Source organism: Paramormyrops kingsleyae, chromosome 18, assembly GCF_048594095.1.
Source record: "Paramormyrops kingsleyae isolate MSU_618 chromosome 18, PKINGS_0.4, whole genome shotgun sequence".
Lineage (NCBI taxonomy): Eukaryota > Metazoa > Chordata > Actinopteri > Osteoglossiformes > Mormyridae > Paramormyrops > Paramormyrops kingsleyae.
In genome coordinates, this window is record NC_132814.1 from 7,596,094 (window position 1) to 7,619,439 (window position 23,346).

Sequence of the window (23,346 nt, forward strand, 5' to 3'; positions counted from 1 at the left end):
TAATGGTGACGCTTTTATAACATATGGTCCTCACATGCTATAAGACCGGGACCCACTATACAGTCCCTGATTGTATCCATCTCACAGACCTGTGCTTAATGGGAACTGCTGCATCACCCTCTGGATCGATACCTGGCTTAAGGGCCGGTCGTACCCCCACACTGTGCATGCGCACACACACACACACACACACACACACACACCGCATGCATGTACTCTTTCCACAAAGTCCCAGCTCTGGGTTATTATTCCCTGAACCGCTGAACCATCAGCACTGCAGAGTGTAGAAAGTGGGTCAAAGCTGGCTAATCTAAGCTTTGAATCACTCATAAGCGACAGGCCTGAGGCTCCAGGACGCGTCTGAAGCTCGTGGGAGTTGTACTTACACAAAAATGTGCTGAGGGCAGAAGCAAAAATGATTGGTTCAGAGTGATAACCAATCAGATTATGGAGGAGGTGGATCCAAGCAATCAAATGTCTTGGTCACGTCTCCTTTAGTTGCTTGGACCCACATCCTCTACAATTTGATTGGTTATCACTCTGAACCAATCATTTTTGCTTCTGCCCTCAGCATATTTTTCTTTAAGTAAAACACCATAAGTGTGTCTGAACCTCTCCCAGGGCTTGATATCTCACTCTGGACCCCTGTCCCCTCACTACTTCTCAGAGACACAGAGAACTTCATTTGACGCTATTTTCCTGGGAATCCATGGCCCCAGTGCATCACACACAAGTACGCACAATTGGATTGGGTGATTATTATAGCAGTATTGTATAGCGAGGTATTTGGGGTATACTGTGGTATTCTGAAATCCTGCTGATGAAATTTGCCAATCAGTAAGCTTGGCAGCATAATTATATAGGATATAATTAATTATTATAAAAACTGATGACTGCTCCCCCCCTCCACCCCTCCCGCAAAAATGGAGGTCCACCCATTGATCTGACAATGATCTGACACCATTTATCCTCCACATTAACTGGAAAATGATTCTGCTCAGCGTCAGCCCAGGACCCAAACTCACTAAATCCAAGTGTACTGTAAACATGCAATAGCTATAAATTATGTCACCTGCACAGAGATCTAAGCTTGACTATAAAGAGGCACGAGGCTTTGCAGAAGTGTCTAGATTTCCCTGCATAAAATTTCCCCCATCCATAAAATGACAACAGACCATGACAAAAGCAATGACGCTGCCTTACCTGCTCAAAGAACTCATCCATGAAGCGGTCTTTGTCCAGGCTAACAGCCACATCATCATCCTCATCACTTTCCTTGCCCTGGGGGGGGGAAAAGGAAGATGTGAGATTAAGCAAACACAAACAAACAATCACGACGCACGACACGGAACAGGGCGGCCGGCCAGAGCCAAGTGCAGAGCCTCAGACCCAGCGAAGCCAGCACAGAGTGCTGTGGCTTCCAGCTGGTTCGGCGACGGGAGAATACGCAGAAATCAATACCTGCCGCAAAGAATCATGAGCCTGGCACTTTAAAAAAAAGGTCAGCTGTTAAGAAGACAAATAGGTACAACACTCCGTTATGGTGTGTATGGGGATCCATTCAGGCTCGCGCTGACAGACACTAAAGCTAATTAGAAACAGCGACTGTGCTGTACTCTTAGTCTGTTACGTTGTTGAGAAGCCCGTGAGGGCTACCGGATACAGCCTCTGATCCGGAACGGTTCCATCAGCACTAATAAATTAATAAACCATGCTGTAATTGCCATTAAACCTAGTAGTTACGCCAAGCCGAACCACACAATTTTGTATGCAAATCAAACTTGTTCCCTACATTATGAAAAAAGACGCCAGTTTCAGTCCATTTTTAAATACAGATTAAGCTTGACCAATTAAACGGGAAATTACTTCAGTAATACGAGTGAAATTTTTTTCCACATAACTGAACAGGCCTGCAGCAGAGAATCTTGTATCATGATGCCTTTATTCAGCATCCACATATCAGTTCAGTTTCAACTACGCCACTGTAATTCGCCTCAGAAATGCCAGCTTAGATTTTTATTTATTTATTTTTTTAAATCGGCAGACGATTACTTCGCAGACAATAGACGGTTCCCCGGAAAAGAGCCGTGCTCACTTCAAAGGCATCCCTTCATCAGCGCTGCATCGCTCAGTGGTTGTTAGTCATCGTCCACTTTACTCAGCGCTCCGCGGTTCACAGTCCGTGAGAGATTTCCAAGGCCTCACCAGAACGGGACTCATTTCGCTTTAGCTACGCTGAAACGGGTCGCGTCTGAGAATGTCCAAGATCGAGAGCTCCGTAAAGGATCGCTTCGACGTTTCCCTTACACTTCTGGTTGTGTTTAAAGGTGTTTATTCGTTTTATTTATGCGTTTTATGCTGTCTGTCTTGGCTTTAGATGTTTTTGTCCTTGCATACAATTTAACACCTTCCAGCCCCAAGTAAACCTGACTTAGCTAGAAACGCCCCTGGAGCCGACAGACAGAGAGGATACAGAAGCTTACTGAAGCCCACACTGACTGTGACGTAGCCAACCAGCTAATCACCAGTCTCACCCACATGATGGCAAAGGGGCTGCAAGGACTCAGGCTCTAATGTTCCGTTTTGTTGTCATTTTGTTGTGAATAGTTCATTTCTGTCGCTATTGTTGTTCTCGGGGGGGGTCACCGTAAGCAGCAGGAAGATTGATTAATTGATGATGACTTCAGTGGGGTTTTTCCTTTCTCTGTAGGTTGTTCAGTTGAAGGTACCTGTGTACACCAGGGTTCTCCAGTTCCGGTCCTGGAAGACTAGTCTGCGACACAGTTTGCAGATTTCCCGGCTCAGACACACCGTATTCGGCTCACCAGCTATTTGCCAGGTTTAGTAGGTGTGTCTGAGCAGGGAAACCTGCAAACTGTGTCGCAGACCGGCCCTCCAGGACTGGACCTGGGCAACCCTGGAGTATGGATTTTTAAGGCATGTAGCCAACAGCAGTCAGAGTGCTTTGTGAAACAGTCCACCTTATTTAGCAAGAAAATGCTACAGTATGTTCATTTTTAGTGCTATTCCTTACATCATTTTTTTTTGCTGACCTAGACTGAATTTTAGACCGTAGATAGTATTGTGTGATGTCTTATTTTGCATTTTAATAATTGAAGTCTGTATAAATCTCTGGAAATTACTAAAATTAACTATATATATTAGATATACGTAGGCAAAAATAACCGGGCTGCACAATTTTCGGCCAGCCTTGCAGGTAGTATATTTGCATTGTAGAACATACACACACACACACACACACACACACACACACATACAGAGAACAGGATTCAGCCATGTGTGCCCCCACCCCCAGTGCTGAGTCCACAGTATGGATGGGGAGATCTGTTGGCGGGGGGGAGAGAACCTCAGCAGGCAGGCAACCAGCTCAGAAAAGGTAGGGGGGAGGGAGGTGGGAAGCCCCCTCCCCTCAGGAATCAGCAGGGTCAGGACTGTCTGCTTTCGGTCTCATCCTTACAGTCTACATCGATTTCAAACTGTCAGGCATGACAGAGAAGGGGAAACAAACACACACACACACACACAGACGATCTGAGATTATAAAAGCCAATCATGATGTGTCTGCTCTGTTTTTGACTACACACAGAAAATAACCTGAGGTCACCTCAAACATCTGACAGCCTGGGAGATGGGCGGAATCAGAATTTCAAAGAAATGAGGCATCAGGAACGTTCCGGAGACGGGGTGGGGGAGGTGGACCCCCCAACAGGTGGTCTGACCTTTATGATGATTTGACTGGGGCCTCATAGTCATCAAAATGGAAGGTACAAAGGGATCATTGGGGGCACTGCAAAACAAATGGGGCACTGCAAAACAAAGGGGGCAGTGCAATGGAGGAAAAATAGTCCTGGCTTGCTCACAGACATTTTCTAAATATTAAGATGTGTCTCCCTTCTGCAATATTTCAGGACAAACGGTCCCATCCATCTTCCAGCCGCTTATCTGGGGGGGGGGGGGGGGTTGGGAAATAATTATCCTCCAAATTCGTGCCATGAAATTGCTGAGATTGCAGTGGCTCACCCATCATGCCCTAACTCACACGCAAACACGCACACTGCCCAAACACACACAGCTGCCCAAAAGTCACTGATCAAAAGTCCATCAGCTGTCACCCGGCCAGCCCGTGTGCCGTACATTACCGCCGGCCATCGATCCGGACTGGGCCAGATAAAAAGGAAAACTAGAAAAACACGGGGGGTGAGTAAACAGGCAAATAAACAGCACGAAATGCAAAGAAATTGATCGGCCTGTTACAGCCCAAAGCTGCTAGACTGCTCAGAAGCAACCAGGCAATAAGTCTCTGTCCCTCTGCAAGAATTCTGAAAAAGAATTCCAGGATGGTGACGTCATATAAGGATATCTGGGACAGGCCTTAAAACCTCACCTCACCTCACCGGAACCTCCACCAGGTAACAAGGCCACGGTCTCTGGCCCCATCTCCATCACCTGGTTCCTGAAGCCACCCTCGGCCTCATCAACATTTGCCTCGGCGACGTTAAACGAGAACCACCCATTGTGTGACACCCTGTGCTTACAGCCCTTCAAGTCCTACATCATCCATCCATCCATCCATCTTCTAACTGCTTATCTGGGAACGGATGATAGGAGGTACAGCCTGGACCGTGTAGGTTGCATGCACACTCAAACACACAGTCATGTGTCATGGGGGAGGGGGACTCAGGAGACACCAAATGCAGGGTGGGGGGCATCTCCCCTCAGCACTTGATGAACAGGCCGAGGTTACCCCCGGACAGCGTCGTGCTGATCGCCCTTCGCCGCTGTGCCACGGCCCCCCCAACAGGGCCATCCTGTCACACTAGGCACAATGGGCAATTTAGCAACGGTGATTATCCTAGCTACATGTCTCTGGCCTGTGGGAGGAAACTGGAGCACAGAGGGAACTGGGGGGACAGGGGCGTGAAATCCCTCCCCCCAACAAACATACACACAGACTGGCTGGCATTCAAACCCCCGAGTCTGGAGGTGTAAAGACATCTACTGAGCGTCCTACCACGCTAAGTCTTAATTACAGTGCTAATGACAATGCTCCACCCCCAGGTCATTTCAGCTCAGCTGCCCCGGCACTCAGACCTGCAGCCTTCTGGTCATGTGACCGGGTTCTGGGCTAACATGCCTCAGTCAGAGCATGTTAGCCCCTGTGGCCCCCCCTCCTCCTCAGGATTCACAGGAGATAACAGCCATGTAAAGTACAAGGAACCAGCAGTTTTTTGGGTTTTTTTTCGGGGGGGATTTAACCTGACCAGACCATCAAGAGAGCCCAAAGGATGGAGTGATGGAGGTCCTGGGCTGGGAATTAAGGAGATGGTGTTTGGCCATTTCAAAGGGGGGGGGGAACAATGAGCAAGTCGTGCCCCCAAAGCCAGAGCTGCCGTACAAATCCCATCACAGCAGGAAGCCCACACGACATGAACTCAATTAGCCACGCCCTTCTCACCGCTCCGCTTCGCCCCCCCCTGCCTGCTTGCCTGCCCCACACGAGCCCCTCTCCAAGCGGGGCATGGGGCTACACCCACACCATTTCGGCAAAAAGCACAAAAGCACCACTGCCCCGATGACTGCCCCCTGCCCCGATGATTGCCCCCTGCCCCGATGACTGCCCCCTACCCCCTGCCCCGATGACTGCCCCCGGCCCACTGCCCCGATGACTGCCCCCTGCCCCGATGACTGCCCCCTACCCCCTGCCCCGATGACTGCCCCCAGCCCACTGCCCCGATGACTGCCCCCTACCCCCTGCCCCGATGACTGCCCCCTGCCCCGATGACTGCCCTGATGACTGCCCCCTGCCCCGATGACTGGCCACTGCCCCGATGACTGCCCCCTGCCCACTGCCCCGATGACTGCCCCCTGCCCTGATGACTGCCCCCTGCACAGATGACTGCCCCCTGCCCCGATGACTGCCCACTGCCCTGATGACTGCCCCCTGCCCCGATGACTGCCCACTGCCCCGATGACTGCCCACTGCCCAGATGACTGCCCCCTGCCCCGATGACTGCCCCGATGACTGCCCACTGCCCTGATGACTGCCCCCTGCCCCGATGACTGCCCCCTGCCCCGATGACTGCCCCCTGCCCACTGCCCCGATGACTGCCCCCTGCCCCGATGACTGCCCCCTGCCCCGATGACTGCCCCCTGCCCCGATGACTGCCCCCTGCCCACTGCCCCGATGACTGCCCCCTGCCCCCAGCATGATGGTTGAATGTCGGCACACAAACTGCATTCAGGGCAGGGCTGACTTGGTAGGTGGGTATACTGATATACCATATTACACCATATAACTGCACACACGCACTTCCCTGACTCACATACATTTCTGACAATTTTAGGTGGGTATATGGTAAATCCACGTTGTTGTTTTTTTTGGAGGTGGGTATACACCATATACTTGCATATACCCACCTATACACCAATGCTGAGCAGTCAAAGGTTCAACAATAAAACTGACACTGAAATGTATCATTAATAATTATATATTCACACAAATAAAATAATTCAATATATTTTAAAAAGGTATTATTTTGTAGTCATTACCTTAATATAGTTAATAACACCCAGATTAGTAAACATTAGTAGAATTTGGTGTTATATAATTTTATGGAACTGAAATGAAAAAGCAGCAACCTGTATGAATGCAGAAAGCGGGCAGGAAGCGGGCAGGAAGCGGGCAGGAAGCGGGCAGAAAGCGGGCAGGAAGCGGGCAGGAAGCGGGCAAACGCGACGGCCTCCTAAAAGCTTCTCCCCACCCGTGCTCCTCCGATCCTTAAGAGCTTCTAAAATTAGACTCAGACATATCACCATCGTCCTCATAAAAATGGTGGCCAAGAAAATTAATAACGCAGTTCCACTCCCGCTGGGCGTCCAGCAGGCACCAGGAGGCGCTGTGTCTACAAGCTGAACGTGGCCGGGAGGCCGATTGCGACTCTCCATGTGGGATGGCCTTTCCAGGGGCAGCTGTACACATCCGAAGCCAAACCACAATGCCAGACGCTGAATGGAAACACTCTGATTTCACGACGATCAATGAGATGGATAATCTGCCTGAGGGAAAGAGAACCTCCCATCTAACCCACAAACATGGAGGTCATTCCGGGGACATATTGCAACTTGTCTAGAACAAAATATATGCAAACATTCACTTGTCCTCTGCCGCATTTGTTGTCTGATGGCTGAAAAACGTAACTTTGACATTACCTTCCTGCTTCAAATCTCTACACAGTCTAGATCAGTGTTTCCCAACCCAGTCCTTGGGGACCCCCGACACTCCACGTTTTTGCTCCCTCCGAGCTCCCGATCAAAAATGTAGACCAGGGGTGCTCAATCTTATCCGCAAAGGGCCGGTGTGTATGCGGGTTTTTGGGATAACCTGTAGGTCAGCCGTTCAAACCCAGGTGTGAGGACTCTTCAGCCAATCAGTCCTCTAATTAGTAATCTAATTAGGGAGTTGCAGCGAAAACCCGCACACACCGGCCCTTTGCAGATAAGATTGGCCACCCCTGATGTAGACTGTCTGGCAGGGAGCTGGGAGGAAGCAAAAACATGGACCGTCTGTGGGGTCCCTGAGGACCGGACTGGGAGACACTGCGCTAGATCAGTGTCTGTGCATCAGTCTGGTTTCCTCACACGCCACACTGCGTTGCAGCAGTACACAGAGCACATGTACTTTGCACATCACTCTCCTCGGTGAGGGTGCCAAAGAAATGCTGTCACAAGGTTTCTGGCCATGAAGATGTGCTGGAAATACGAAACCCCTGTTGCTCATCTACAAGGCATGGGGATCTCCGTCTCAGAGAAGCCCATGACCCCGCAGTGCGTAAGTGCTACTCGTGGTGCCTGGTGGCTCTGGGAGGGTGAGCAGTGCACTGGCGTCCCATTTCCAGTGAGGCGCACCACTGCTGTTAGCTGGCCCAGATGCCTGCTCCACTTCGGAGAGCACATACCTGGGAAAGGGAGCCTGAGGGGAGGAAGAACTGTCCCATCACTTTCGCACCAAGAGATAACAGCATAAAAAGCAGCAGTTCTTGCTATGGAGCACAGATTCCAGTTGTTCCTTGTATGTAACTAAACTCTTTAGTGTGGTACAGTGGTGGAACTTTCAGGTTCAGAAAGTACAGTAGGCAGCCCTGATCCTTGAGTGTCGGTATCCAGCAGGTTTTCCATCCTACCTGATGAGTTACTATCTGACTGAGATCAGGTGTATTACATCAGAGAGCAGGTAGGATGGAAAACCTGCTGGATACCGACACTCCAGGATCAGGGCTGCCTATCCCTGCTTTATACTCAGCTGGTTGGTTGAAATAAAATCCTGGTCTGGATTTATACTTTCTGAACCTGAACTCTCCAACTCTCCAGATCCCAGGAGTATTATATGGCTCTGGAAAACAAAACAATCCAATGTAACTCCATTAACTGCCTACCAAACAAAATGCCGTGAACTGGAAGACATAATATTCGTAAAAGAAACATTAAGCACAAAGATTAATGTCATGTGCTCAGACATTCATGCAACTGGGGGGGGGGGGGGGGGGCTGGTGGACAAAATGAAAAAGGATTTTACCTTTGAAGCAACTAAATCACAATTACAAATGCACTTACAGAAGGTGAGTCATATATAGCTGAATACCAATTAGCAGCATGTGTCAGCTATACAAGAGGTCAGAAAAGCACTTTGATAAGTGAGACTCAAACGGTGGGGGAGGGAAGGGGGTCACACTGAGGCAGAGGAGGTGGTGTCCGAACTGTAGGTGCATAACTCATAAAACCAAGTAAATTCATTAATGTTCTAAGGGATGCAGTTATAATATCCAAGACAGTGCACGCCAAACACGGGTGTGATTCCGCAGCAGAGGGAACCAACAGTCACAATATCAAAGCTCTCTGAAAGGGGGGGGGGGGTGGACACACCTGGAAAGCCACCACAGAACATAAAAGTATAACTTCATAAATTACCAAGAAACTGAATCAGCACCTCTGGGACAGAGTCACAATAAAAAAACGTATGTTATGAAGTTCATAAGGCTGGGAATTTATGGCAGAGCAAGTGCTCAGAAACCACTTATATCCAAAGCAAATTCACAATCATGCATAATCTGGTGCGTCGGGCACAAAACCAGGACCCCTAAGCAGAGGGAAGAACTTAATGATCTAATGAGTCATCTCTCACCTTTTTAACTGCATCTGGACAGGTTTATGACTGGAGAAAGCCAAAGGATGCCTACAGCCCATAATATCTGATGGTTCTAGGTAGCCGTCTCACAGGAATCTCTCACCTTTTTAACTGCATCTGGAAAGGTTTATGACTGGAGAAAGCCAAAGGATGCCTACAGCCCATAATATCTGATGGTTCTAGGTAGCCGTCTCACAGGAATCTCTCACCTTTTTAACTGCATCTGGACAGGTTTATGACTGGAGAAAGCCAAAGGATGCCTACAGCCCATAATATCTGATGGTTCTAGGTAGCCGTCTCACAGGAGTCATCAGGTCCAATGATTCCTCGGAATGGTTGTATAACAGGCAAGGAATCTGAGGCCATTTTACAGGACCACAGTCACCCTGTGACGCAAACAGCCCTCCTTTATGTTGTCTGTCTATTCCAAGACGGTAATTCCATCCTGCAATGCACTAGAACTAATTATTATTATTGTACTTTAATGGGAATTTCAGTACATTCCAATTTCCTTCATCCCTATGTGAGATGAAGGCTTTTCTTTTTGAAGATGGGTCTAATATTACATTATGAATAGTTCAGGATGTGATTGCACCCGAAGAAGACCTGAAGCCCGTAAATTTTTCTATTGTTTTTTTTTCCTATTCCCTTTTCCTATGTGTTCTGCAGCTTAAATACTAACTATAAAGCTGAGTATATTTTGTTCCCCTTTTACGGGTAAAAAACGTTCACTTCCAAACAGCGTCCCTGGGATCTGAAACATAGTGGTGGAAACACAGCACATGATATACCAGGGTTCTTCAACTCTGGACCTCGATTCCAAATCCAGGCCGTGTTTTCAGTTCTCCCAGGTAGTTGTTTAATAATTACTGATTCTGATTGGTCAGAGGCTTCACACCTGACTGACGGGTAAAGGAAGGCTGGAAAACCAGCAGTGCTCGGACCTCGAGGACCTTGAGTTGAATAACCCTGTGATATACTTTGGGTCGAACACATTGTGCTGACCTGCCACCCATTAGTATATTGCAGTGCTTCCCAACCCGGTCCTTGTGGACCCACAGTCGGTCCACGTTTTTTCTCTCTCCTAGCTCAATACTACTAATACACACTGCATTATCCATCCGTCCATGCATCCATCTGTATATTTAATTATCATTAATCTTCCAGTTCAAAAGAAGTCTTTCTTCATATTCCACTGCTTTCAGTGGTACACATGACGACATGATTTGATCCCACTGCTGATGTGCAGTAATGTGTTCTTAGAAGCGCAGTGAACTGAAATCAAAAGTGAAAAAAGGTACAAATAAACTTTCAAAGCATGAACTTCGATGAATCCTTGTTGACAATGTTCAGGTATATACCACATAAAACAAACACCGCAGGAGTTAGTAAATACTGAATGGAACTTAATTCCTTCCAAATAACTACAGTGAAAAAACAACATGAGATATATTTGGTCACACCATCCCGTTGTGTCACACTAACAATTCAATCCAGGAGCAGATGTCCAGGACACTATATTAGGCAAAAATATGGGAAACCGCTGTCAGAACACATAAACCATTTTTTTGTTTTCTAGAGTACATAGTTTGGGGGATTTTTCAATAAAAATGAACTTGCAATACATTCATTTTTCAGTGCGGGTCAAGATGTTGGACTACAAGATTACAAGATACTTTATTCGTCACATACATGGTTATACAAGTACAATATGTAGTGAAATGTACTACCTGTTCAAACAAATGCTAATTCATGGCTGGACAACTACAGAGATGTGAAAATGATACCATAAACCAGGAAGGTACCCATCCACCTGAAGTCTGTAGCCGTGTGAACAATATCCACATACCCTCATTGCGATGCACAACACCAGTCAGCAGCATAGTGACGAGCAGAGGATGCATTATAACGTCTGTCAGGCACAAGTGACACACACTCTGCTGTGTGTGTGTGTGGGGGGGGTTTGCATAGATAACATCAGAGGACCAAATTGTCCCCAAAGTGCAGTAAAACCTGAAATTTCCCTACTTTTGGGTACATCTTCTGAGGTCCTCATTTGGATAACCTTAGTTTTATAAAAATCTGTGAATGCAACCAAAAAAGTAAAAATGCCAAAAGTCTTGTATTTGGGTTGGTTACTTATGGTTAAGGTTAGGGATGGGTAGAGGTTAAGGGTGTCGTGATTGGGATTAGGGTTTTTCCCATAGAAATGAATGGACGGGTCCCCATTTAGATAGGTACACCAACTTCTGTGTGTGTGTGTGTGTGTTTTCACGGCTCCCCCGTGCTGTGCAGGTTCCCTCCCGTGGATAGGCTAACTGACGTAAGCTGAAAATGCACACTGACATCCCAGACCTGAATCAAGGAGGACTGGAATCTGTGGTGAAAACCCAGCGGAATCCAAAAAGAATCTGTTTAGTGAGATAAGCATCACCTTCCAATTCACATCCCGTGAAGTTAATGCAGCAGAGCAGAAGCACAGATGTGTCCCATATGCCACGGTGTCACGCACAGGACAATAAAATAAACTCCAGGCAACCTTCACCACCAGTTAAAACAAAGAAACTCCACTCATATTTAGCGGATTAGAGCATCTTATACAACATCATAACATAAAAGTATTTAGAAGTAATTTACCTTGCATTCTGTTGCTTAGCTGTCTGTTGAAAAGGATGCACAATTCCTACACATTTAAACAAGAATTCAAATTTGCACTAAATGTTCAAGGACATTACAGCAACAACCCTTCTGGGATAACCAAGTACTGATCTGATCCGCTTCCACCTTTTAAAAGCACTTTGTACTACCTTGATCCTTCAAAGAGAATTCGAGAGGAGTACTAGGGAGCGAATAACATCTGTTAAAAAAAATATGGGGTGGGATTTTCCAAACATGGCGGTGGCCCAGACTCAGACGGGAACCGCCGTGCTTCTACAGCAGCTGGGCCCAGCGGCACAGCACTGATCCTGATGACCTTCTCCACCATGAGCATGAATGCTAGCAGGTTCTGCCTCCTGTGGCTGCTGAGCACGAAACCAACTGGAAACCAACGGAAAACCATATGCTTGATCCATTCGGATAGCGAACTGCACATGTCTAGGGCTAATTACTCCCAACTCTAGCCTTGTGTTGGTCATCAGCCGCCTGAGGGAACGCCCCTACAAAGGCGGGGGCTGGAAAAAAAGTAATTGGATCAGGGGGAAGATGATGTACAGGGAATTCCAGAGAAGGGGAGTGCAAACCCCAGAAAGTGCTTCAAAGATGCGGCCGACCACTAGACGCATCAGCTGGAGGACACCTCAGATGGCTTGGGCCTTGTCGCTCACACGCCTACATGCTGAACGGACAAACTGTAGCTTGGGACGGCTCAACGGTAGCCAGCAAGCGACAACACAAGGGCAATAAAACCACGTTGGTCATTTATGGGCGCTAAGGTCCTTGTGAGCTAGACCAATCTGGCATATTTTAATCAAATATTTCAATAAAAAAGGGCTGTTTGGGACATTACAAGTCCCCGGATAATAGCCAATAACCTTGTAAAACCGTGGGAGGAAATGGCAGAGCATCTGCTCAGCACCTTGCAAGGAACCCTTAGTGCTGTACAATCCTTCCGTCCTTAACTTTCCCACCTGCAGCATGTTCATTTTTATACAGTCGTACCCTTTAGGTCATCGTACAAAATGAGTACCTAGACTGAAACAAACGCATGCGGTCAACTCAGGTCCTGGAAGGGAGAAATATCTGCAGGCTTTTCTTTTACGCCGGAGGGAACTGCATCGTCTTCGATGAAGCAGTTGACCTGCAAACAGAGTTATATCCTCCTGAGATCCTACCCATTCATTTATGTCCATTGTAATGGACATTTTGTTTTTGCATCTTTTCACTGATGTTAGGAAACGTATTTATTCCTGTTGTACACTAAAGAGGACATGCTGTGAAATTAAAAATAAAAATAAATTTGAAAAAATCTAAATTGTAAGATGTCATTTCCTCCAAAGACAAATAATCTAAAATTGAAGAACGCTTTTTTCCTTGGGTCTCAGGAGGATATGAGATGATGGGGAGAAATATATATAAAATCACAGGAACTCATTCCCAATACAGTATCTAACGACAATGAGCTTTACATTTCTCGCAAAATTTCTTTGTGAATATTCTGCAAGCAAGAGAGAATTATCATTTCTTAGAAAGGAATATCTTCCCACACTAGTTACTCATGTATTTGGTTTTGAAGTTGACTTTGAAGTCGATCACGGCGGGATAAATGCAAAATGGATAGGAAATGAAAGCCAGACTGCATGGAATCCAGCCTCCGCTTAGAGTTACAACAGCTACATTATTAATGCAAAGACTTACAAAGACTAGGTGTTCCATTTTGCAATTCCATCCACGATAAACCTCTTATCTCTGGCACTATGTCAGCAACCCAGCAAGTAAAAAAAAAAAAAAAAAAATATATATATATATATATATATATATATATATATATATATATATATATATATATATATATATATATATATATATATATATATATATATATATATATATATATATATATTTTCAAAGGTGTGGACCAGTTCCTTAAGAAATCCCATGTAGAACTCCACTGTTGTACCCTGAGGAAAAACGCTGAAGTTGAATTTGTTCCGTAAAATATCCATCTGTATAAGTGGGTAAGATGCTAAAAATACACTGGAACGTGTACAATTCATTCTGGACAAAGTCTGTTTAACAATAATGTCACCTAGAATAGTATGTAGCTGCCTACCACACTTCCCTTAATGCCAGAGAGGACATAATCTGTACAATCATTCACTTTCCCAGTGCCTACGGCTATTTACTTAATTGAGCAAATGCCACTTTAGCATTTCATTCACCAGTACAGATATACCCACTGGAGATTTAAACTAGAAGCATCTCCAATTTCTCATATTTTATGAAGATGTTTGGATGAGTAAAGCAGGCTTATGTAAGGTACGTATAATGATGTTCATTATACAGCATATTTCACTTTTTTGCGTTCATTCATTTGTGGGATTTCTTATGTATCTACAGGTACTGCATCTGAATAGGATGAGCAGAGATTTCCATCATCCTCAACCAGAAGTCTTTACAGCCCCCGTTACTTTCCAGTGCTCCACACGGCATCTGTACATTTTCTAAACCTGTGTAAGTCGATTCTTAAACAGTAATAACCGCCAGGCCACAGATATCAATATCAGAGCCTGTGAAAAATGACTCAGCTCGCAGACATAACCAAACGAAAATGACTGCTCCATCCATCTGTCTCGTACCTGCCAGACGGCAAGTTCAGCGCGGCTTAATGTCGCCATTACGAGGGTCTGGTCACCCATCACCACACCCAGGTAACTGCCAGTCATACACACACATCAAGCAACACTGCACACTGTCCCCGTCCAAACAGCCCTCTGCGCTGAATCTGGTCATAATGGTCTGACTCACTGAGTAATCTAAAGGTCCCACATGTGACCTCCTAGGTGTGTCCATCAACAGCCCTCCTTGGTGGGGGGTCCCAGATGGTGCACTAGGGTATGGGGAGGGGGGGGGGGGGGGGGCTGGGATCCAGAGTGAGCCTGCAGGCATAATTCAAACAGTCAATATATGGCATGCAGTAAAGATGGAACATATATCATTAGAGTGCAAAAAAAAAAACTGGAATTTATTAATATTCCTATCCTGACCAGAAGATTAATATGAAGCCACTCCATTTTTTCATTGTGGACCTTTATTAATTTTCTAATAAGCCAACTAGGATTATGTTTTTTTAATCACCCTTCATTTGTATGATAATAAGTGAGAAACTAAGCAACCAGAACATTGTGAAGACCCAGGAAAGCCGATATGACGTTTTCCTCCAGTACCCACCAATGGTTCAGCTGGAGTGAGATGGAGCTGACGGGTACATTAGGGAAAGGCCTCAGGAAACGATCAGCGCGCCTCTGGGAATTAATTACAACCTCCGATCGGGGGAGGCCACGGGTTTACAGAAGGATGAATCCGAATGTGATTTTAGTATTGTTTCAGGCAGATTAGGCATGTCACCCGTTTAGCATTCAGTTATTAAATGCAAGAAGTCATCGCACAATTTCAGTCACGCATTTAATACATATATATTACAAGTCATTCTCCTAAACGAGATACTTATTTTATGATCAGCGAATAATGAAAATTCATATTAATCACTGAAGAAAAGCCTTTGTAATAGCTATTTACATCGTTACCATAAGTGAAACTTATTTGTACTCGTCGTAATAACCGTAAACGGATTTTTTAAGAAAACACCAGGCATGCCATGACGAAACAAGGATATTGCTGCACTTAATAGTCGTATATTACAATCTCAAATATAGTTGCTGATGGTTATTCAAGAGTTGACTATCTTGGGTTAGCCCTGACTCGATTTTGATAAAAAAAATCAGCACATTGGTATATTAGTGCGATAAAAAGCCATGCGTGTATTTGTTAAATTGCCTTCGCGTGTTGCTATACACGACAATCGTTAGGATCAGGTGATAAACATGTACATGACTCAAAATCTTACGGGAAACCCCCCAGTGACCATTTTTCCAATATATGTGCCAAGTTACTATTTAGATGGACATAACGAGCCGACGCCTTAAACGTTCAGTCTGCCACTATGTCTTAAAAAATTAATAACCGCGAAAGTACCTGGGCAAATCGGGCTTTAAAATAGCGCTCACACTCTCACTCATGCAGGTTGTTCTTTTGAATATGAATCAAGGAATCAGCAGCGACGTCAAAAATCAAAATAATACAAAAGAAAAAGGTTGTCGCACTTGCAGAATGATACATAGTTAGTAATCACTGTCGTGTCACTGTAGATGAATAACAATTGATGTTTTATCAACCGGAGACACAGATACATCTACAATACTCCCTTTCCATATGGTTTCAGCCACCGAACCTAATTAACCCCCGAAAAGATAAAACACCGAGCGAAATGTTTATAAACATGAAAAATAGAATTAAAAACTACCCGTTTTACAAAAGTTGAGGAATAAAGCGTATGCGGATTACAAAACAAAAAAACCGGACACATCTGTTGGATTATCTGCATCTCCCCTTTGGAAAACAGGTGTAGCTGATGCATTTGTCTAAATATTACACGGGGTGCATTCAGAAGCGATCCTGGTAACAGCAAACCACCGTTTGCTTCAGCTGCGCTCAAAACTTAAAATCGGATTAATCCGGTGCAACTTACAGCTCGGAGCTCCTGCGTGCGGTCCTTCATGGTGCAGATATGACTTGTGCGGCAGTTTGCCTGGTCCCTTCTAGCAGAAAGATGATGCTAACCGTAATCTCCACTCGCCTTCTCTTATTTCCTTTTCGTCAAATCACTAAGGTGCGGCGGCGCGCAAGGGGTGTAGAAGCGGCGGGAGCGCGCCTCACGCTCCATCCAGCAAGAGCGTCATTTTTCCATTTTCATTCTCGCTGTAAAGAACGAAAGGCGGCACGATCGGAAATAAAAAGGCTGCTTCAGTATTAAACTTTTATCACCTTCGACCACATAGATAATGATAAGTAAGATATATATCGTAGGAGTCACGTGGACTTAGATTGCGATTAATATTGCCTATAATGACAGGGAAACGAAGGCCAGATCTTAGGGGCGTGTATAGTCCGTCATTAGAGCCCGACTCCATGGAGTAAAACGAGACAACGTGATATAAGGTGCAGTGTCTTATACCAACTACATAAAAAATACGAAAATCAGGTTTTTAACATAATTTAATACTTATTTTGGTAACTGTTGGGAAACTTGTAAACGATGGCGACCTCTGCTGGTATGAGCGCCTACTAGCTGCTCAGAGGAAATTTATACTGTACTTTGAAACTTTTTTTTAACCGCTCAAAACAATTATTTTCACCATGGAACTCTACATTTATATTGGAGGGAGAGAGAGACAGTTGGTCGCACACATGACACCAAATGGAAGGACAATGTTCTTCGCGAACAGTTACAGATGAGAATTGAACATCAAACCTGAGAGACATGAGGTTTCAGGTCTCACCACTGATGTCTTGCTGTTCAATGCAATTTAATTTTAGATTACACAGCCTCTGACAAAAGAAGCCGGTATTTGCTAAGAATTCTACAGATGGTATGTCACAATGAGGAAGACCTTCATACGATCCAATTAAACACAACATAGATGAGGCAGAAAGAGTGCATTACAGGCAAAGAAAGTTGGATAAATAAGCATGAGAACTGTAAAGAACAGCTTGTTGAATCACATATACCCATGTTACGATCAATAAAATTACACATAAGGAGGAGAAAAAACATCAATGCAGGATAAAAAGCTCTTTTAATAGGACCTGTTTTTAAATGAACACAGAATTCAGCTTCAACATGCATGATATATGTCATGCAAATGAGTGGATTCTAGTCCCGTGTTCCGCACAGGAGAGCTTCCATGGCGTTCCTGCAAGTACACTGTCCGAAAGCGTGCCCACTTCCAAAGCTCTCCTCTGCGTTTTGTCTCTCCCTCTCGCAGTAAGTGGGTCACGCAGCTTCCACACAGCTCCAATCTCCACAGCTAAAAGCGCGGTTTCCTCTTGCGGCCGGTGTACTTTGTATCAGCACGAACCTCGCTGGACAAGGGAAACACAGACATGCAATTTTAAAATGTCAGTCTTTCTCCAGAGACAAAAGCCTGAAGTGTCTATTCAACTCAATGTTTCCTTGATCCTGGAAAAATGGGGGAGTTTCAGATGTGTGTTTTAAAGAGGTCCCTCTATGGACCAAAGGCTGCATGTGGTTTGGCAATAAGCATCTTTGCTTCACAACTGTGCGTCTGTGCGCGTCTGTGCATGTATGTTGGTTTCTAAAAAAGCTACAAGTTCTGTATTTCATTTGGTTATTTATGGTTAGGGATGGTTAAGGGTTATGCCTGTAGAAATTAAGAGAGTGTCCCCACAACGATAGGAATATAAGTTCTGTGTGTGTGTGTGTGTGTGTGTGTGTGTGTGTGTGTGTGTGTGTATGTATGTATGTATGTATGTATGCATTCATATATATATAAAAAACATTTTTATGATCCCCACCAGGGAAAACTCAATTTGATAAAAAATTTGTTAATGCAATCAAAACACCTAAAAAGTCTTGCATTTCGTTTGGTTACTTAACATTAAGGTTAGGGCTGGGTCATAGTTATCTTGGCTAGGTTTAGGGTTATGCCCATGGAAATGAATGGAGAGTCCCCACAAAGACTGTGTGTGTGTGTCTGTGTGTGTGCGTGTGTCTGTGTCTGTGTGTGTGTGTGTGTGTGTGTGTGTGTGTGCGTGTGTGCGTGTGTGCGTGTGTCTGTGTGTACTGCCTTGTCCCCTCCTTGCCTGGGATAGGCTGCAGGCCCATTGTGGCATATATACAAAACCTTACCCAAGATTTTAAGCTACAGAAATCAATTCAAAAGCTCAATGAAAAATTCACCACTTAAGACTGTACATAGGACAAAGGAGACAAACACAATGGATCACCGTGAGCAGGATAAACACCTGGTTGTCACAGACATGCTGCTGCCTTTTACCTAAATCCCTGTGACATCTGCTTGCATCGATATTGTATCAGTGACCTTGCACACAGCGAGCGCCGCGAGGGGACATACCGGCCCTGCCGCCGCCTCCTCTCCTTCTTCTCCAGGATCCAGTCCTTGCCCTTCTTTGCAGATTTCCCCTTCATATTTTTGTAGCGACACCTTGACGGAAAAGGACAGATCTGGCTTGGAATACTTATTACTCTGATGCAAGCTGAAATGCTATTTCCTGGGCCAGAGAATAATTAAACATAAATTAAGTGAACTGTATCAGAAAAAAAAACACATGTAATTTTACACAAATTAGAAATAAAAGGGACTTTAAATTCCATCTCCTCTAACAAATACACAGAAGTCTATTTAACAAATAATTATTCATACATTTCATGTTAATTCATACCTCCCATAAATAGATTTTCTTTTTCTTGAGTTAAGAAATGAGGATTTCAATATCCTTAAAAATGTTTTCAAATTATGTCGAAATTAAAATGCAATCATCTTAATAAATCAGTGTTTCCCAACTCAGTCCTCAGGAACCCATAGACGGTCCACATTTTTGCTCCCTACCAGACAGTCCACATTAGGGGCAAGGCATGAGTGCTGTGTTTTACCTCTGTCCAGAGTACTGGACCTGATTGGAAGCACCTCGGTCCAAGGTCTCAGATCCCAGGCCCTGGAACAAAAAGAATGCAGACGTACAGCACGTGTTGATTTTGCAGAGTTCAACGCGTCCCTGGATCAACAAGGGAGGGGCTTGCATTTCACTTCTTTAACCAATCACATTCTTCATTGTATGACATCACCGCATTAATTAGAACCAGTGTCTTCTGCTAAGCGGCAAGATGCATAGATTTGTAAAGTACCCATTTGTTGTGTATGCCTTTTGTTACGGAATACAAAACATAGGAACATGCATATTTGCAAAGGCTGCACAGAACAATGTAATGGCGTGTCTATTTTACGATGTTAATAATAATAATAATAATATTAGCAATAACAAGCCTTGAACCAGTGACCTTCCGATTACAGGCACAGAGGCTTAGCCCACTGAGCCACGCACTGATGCTGGCCTGGTTACTGGATGGCTGGAATCCTTGAGTTTGTTAATGAGAACAAAATGGAACGACGCGGTGACATCATACGATGAACACTGATTGGTTAAAGTGAAACGCAGGCCCATCCCTTGTTGACCGAGGGACACATCAAAACTCGGCGAAATCACGATCTCCAAGTCGTACAACCGCTTCACCCGGCCTCCCGCCATCTCTCCCATCGACTCCCAGCTTAAGTTTTGACGGCGTCCCAGCTCTCTGATAGCTGGAGGGAAAGCAGTACCTTGGGCAACACCCCAGAAACTCCAGCAAACAGGCAGAGGAAGAGCCTGCGGGCACAAGGGAAGCCGAAATATCACAGACGAGACACAGCGATGACTCCATCAGACAAGTGTCCAGACTGATTACACCTCCAAACGACGGTGGAGGCAAGATACGGACAGACTCACTTCTTGGCCTTGGTGCTGTTAGGGTAATCCACCACCATGCCCCCAGTGAAACCAGCCTTCATGGCCTGGGCTGTGATCAGTTCCAGCTGCATTACGAAAGCGAAGGGATTGTTAGCATATCGGGCAAGTATACAGCCATTTTCTCAGAAGTCAGTCCTGAAAGAGTTCAAACGTTGCCATTATCCACCTGGTTTTAGGGCTGGGCAATTGATTGAATTTTAATTTCAATTATGATTTTGGCTTCTAATGATTATCAAAACATAATAATCAAGACAAAACGATTATTGTGCCGCATTTCATTTTGCAGTGATGCTCCCGTTTTGTCTGGTGTAATAACGCTCCCCTTTCCAGCCCCTTTTTGTTTGTTTCTCAGTTGAATTATATTTAAAGTTCAAGGAAATCCACTGCAAAAACACAAGTTTAAGTTCAATAAATGCGTAATATTTCCAAAGTCAATGAGTAATCAAGTTAAATAATCGTGATCTCAATATTGACCAAAATAATTGATTATGATTTTTGTCATAATCAAGCAGCCCTACTTGGTTTAACAAACTTTCAAGTTACACTAATAATCACAACACCCCCAAATATTTGCATAAAAGGGATGCACTCAAAGAAATGCTGAATGAATTTAATTTTAAGTTGGCTACATTCAGCAAATACTAAAGTCTCATTCAACAAACTAAAAATATGTCAATTAGTATAGACTACATGGCCAAGTTAGGAAATCGGGAAATTACAAACCTGCTGATTAATAATATACAAAACAACAGAAAGAACAAGCCAACTGCAAACCATAAGCTGCCAATCAGAGTTCAGCTCCAGCGGGAAACATCAGAGCAGAGAATCACTCACCTGTTCAGAGTTTTCTGGGTAGATCTGAAAGATGGCTCGAGCACCGCGGGCCTAAAACAGACACACATACACCCACATACATTCTCAACAACTGTCTGGAAGAGTCCAAAGTGTAGCCAGATCTGTTCAGGATTAATGTGAGATGCGACTGTTCATATCTCATCACACAAGAAGTTGATGAAAAAAACGGTTATACCACTGTTACGGAGAACTAAACACTTGCAAAATTTGTAAATGTTTAAATGCTGCATAATTGACATTGTAATTTCCAGCTCTACACATCTTTCAGGACTAAAACTTTCATTAATTCTCCCATTTTGATCTATAACACTGCTTAATAAATGCATGGCAATTACCAATGAGGAGTAAAGGGTGCTGAAGAACGTGTAGAGTCTTTTGGGGGGGCTGTATGACTTTTTGTCTGCATTGCAGAGCCACTGCAGGGCAGAGATGCTGCAGTAGAAGAAAACAAATACATGTATCTACAGTACAAGAGCCAAAGATCAAAGTTCAAGTACAAGTCAATTACCTTATACAGCCATCAAACGTGCCAGGTCTAAAGGGCATGCCATGCCCCATATCGCCCAAAATAAGGTCACCTTCAACCTCTCTGTCCAAAGCAACATCTAGAAAGGAGAAGGTTTAATTTTCTTTACAAGCATATTTATTTTCCTTTTAATATTGAAATGACTAAGTCACAGTAAAATCGACAAATTGACAAGTGATTTATGGATGATGTGAAAGTGATAATTGTGGTTAAAGATACCAACCCAGCATAGCTGTGCTGATGTCCACCCCCAGCCAGAAGTGGCCTTCTTCAGAAAGGTAGTCCCCACTCAACCCCGAACCACATCTGGAAATGGTACATTTCAACAGCCGAGGATGAATAAAAATAAATCCGTCATGGATGATCATGCAACAATCGCAAATTTTGAGAGAGAGAGAGAGAGAGAGAGAGAGAGAGAGAGAGAGAGAGACAGACAGACAGAGAATACACACCATACCCAACATCTAGCAGAAAGCATGGCTGATCTTCTGGCAGATTCAGGAGCTCCACAGCCCTCTCGGACATTTGACTCTGAATCTCTATCATGCGAGAGCTGCCATCAAAACACACAAGACAATTTGCTGGAATATGGCGAGATTTTCTCATCAATGACACTAATATTCGACAAATGAAACCTTTATTAAGCTTGCAAACAGATTAGTGGTCTTATTTAAGATTATAGCTATAAGAACATTTTGGGACTTAGTCGTTTGCCATAATAAGAATCAGTTAATTCATACTGCCTAAGAGAAACTTACATTTATGCCAAAATACATTTTCAGAAGTACAGATGTTACGTAACGTAATATGCAGATAAGTCAATAAGAACAAGACATTATTCAGATGAAAATTAACATTTACAAACTTCTGAGAGTATTTTCTGGCCTCTTCTTCGTTGTAGAACTACGGAATGAAGAATAAGAATGACCAGCTATGATCGAAATTATATTGTACAAATCAACAAATTTGAACTGTGACATTGTAAGTCAGGGAACAATTCGTCGCCAGTATAAGCGGAAGACTCATACATGCAAATATTTTTTTGGTTTTTGTAGGATTTCCATATTTGCTTCAATTGTTTATACTTATGGATTAGATACAGCATTCAACATAAATGTCCTGGCGGTCTTTGCGATGTAGAAACTATTAGTGCAATTGATGCAACTAAACAGACAAAGTGACAATCGTGTTTAATATGGTATTAAACACGATAAGTTTCCTTGAAATAAATGCAACTACAAACGAAGACCAAAATACGCGAGGTAGGTTTTAATATCTCTAGCTGGTTATTACTACCGAGCTTCATTTTGACAATATTACTTACCACCTCTGGAGGTGCCGTATGTTCTGGTCTACGAGAATTTGAAGACATTTTGTTTCTTTGCTGGAGATTTTAGTTTTTAAAGAAAACGCATAAACGACACTGTAAAACCACATGGACTGCTATGGTGACGACATATTCAAGCGACGCATTTTTTTCAAAAGTTGTAATACTACAACACACATGCGCACCTTTTCACATTTTGTCAATGACCAGTCTGTACCGCGCATGTACAAACATTTTAAAGGGGCAGCTCACCCCAAAACTGGAAAAAATATATGTTTCAGATATGGATATGCTTTACTGCTATTTATCCATCTAGGTTGTTCTGCTGGGAGT

At 44.2% G+C, this 23,346-nt stretch overlaps 2 protein-coding genes across 3 annotated transcripts in view; both read right to left on the bottom strand.

The window, feature by feature from the left end:
• The window catches only part of LOC111847865 (syntaxin-1A), a 74,925-nt gene extending 58,236 nt beyond the window's left edge, over nt 1-16,689 (bottom strand). The window contains exons 1-2 of one of the 2 annotated variants that reach the window (XM_023819450.2): nt 16,449-16,689; nt 1,204-1,281 (exon numbers count right to left, since the gene is read on the bottom strand). In XM_023819450.2, coding sequence (XP_023675218.1) covers nt 1,204-1,281; nt 16,449-16,478 — 108 coding nt within the window. In that variant the 5' untranslated portion in view covers nt 16,479-16,689. The remainder of the gene's footprint in view (nt 1-1,203; nt 1,282-16,448) is intronic. The other variant, XM_023819451.2, reaches the window with a different exon arrangement.
• An 848-nt stretch (nt 16,690-17,537) lies between these two features.
• Nucleotides 17,538-23,197, bottom strand: bud23 (BUD23 rRNA methyltransferase and ribosome maturation factor). Its single transcript, XM_023819407.2, has 12 exons — nt 23,011-23,197; nt 22,552-22,589; nt 22,144-22,239; nt 21,910-21,992; nt 21,669-21,765; nt 21,496-21,592; nt 21,140-21,190; nt 20,285-20,370; nt 20,119-20,164; nt 19,395-19,456; nt 18,856-18,945; nt 17,538-17,842 (listed from the first exon to the last, which is right to left on the bottom strand). Exons 1-12 carry the CDS (start codon nt 23,056-23,058, stop codon nt 17,788-17,790), a joined length of 849 nt encoding a protein of 282 aa, XP_023675175.1. The 5' UTR covers nt 23,059-23,197; the 3' UTR covers nt 17,538-17,787.
• Nucleotides 23,198-23,346: the final 149 nt, after the last annotated feature.

Bases quoted from the DNA above. Each gene is read 5' to 3' on its own strand.
- bud23 (XM_023819407.2), bottom strand. From the start codon at position 23,058: ATGTCTTCAAATTCTCGTAGACCAGAACATACGGCACCTCCAGAGGTG. The intron at 21,191-21,495 runs GTAATTGCCATG...TGTCTGTTTTAG, and splicing joins GCACCCTTTACTCCTCATTG to GCCCGCGGTGCTCGAGCCAT. The intron at 19,457-20,118 runs GTACTGCTTTCC...TTTTTGTTCCAG, and splicing joins TTTCTGGGGTGTTGCCCAAG to GGCCTGGGATCTGAGACCTT.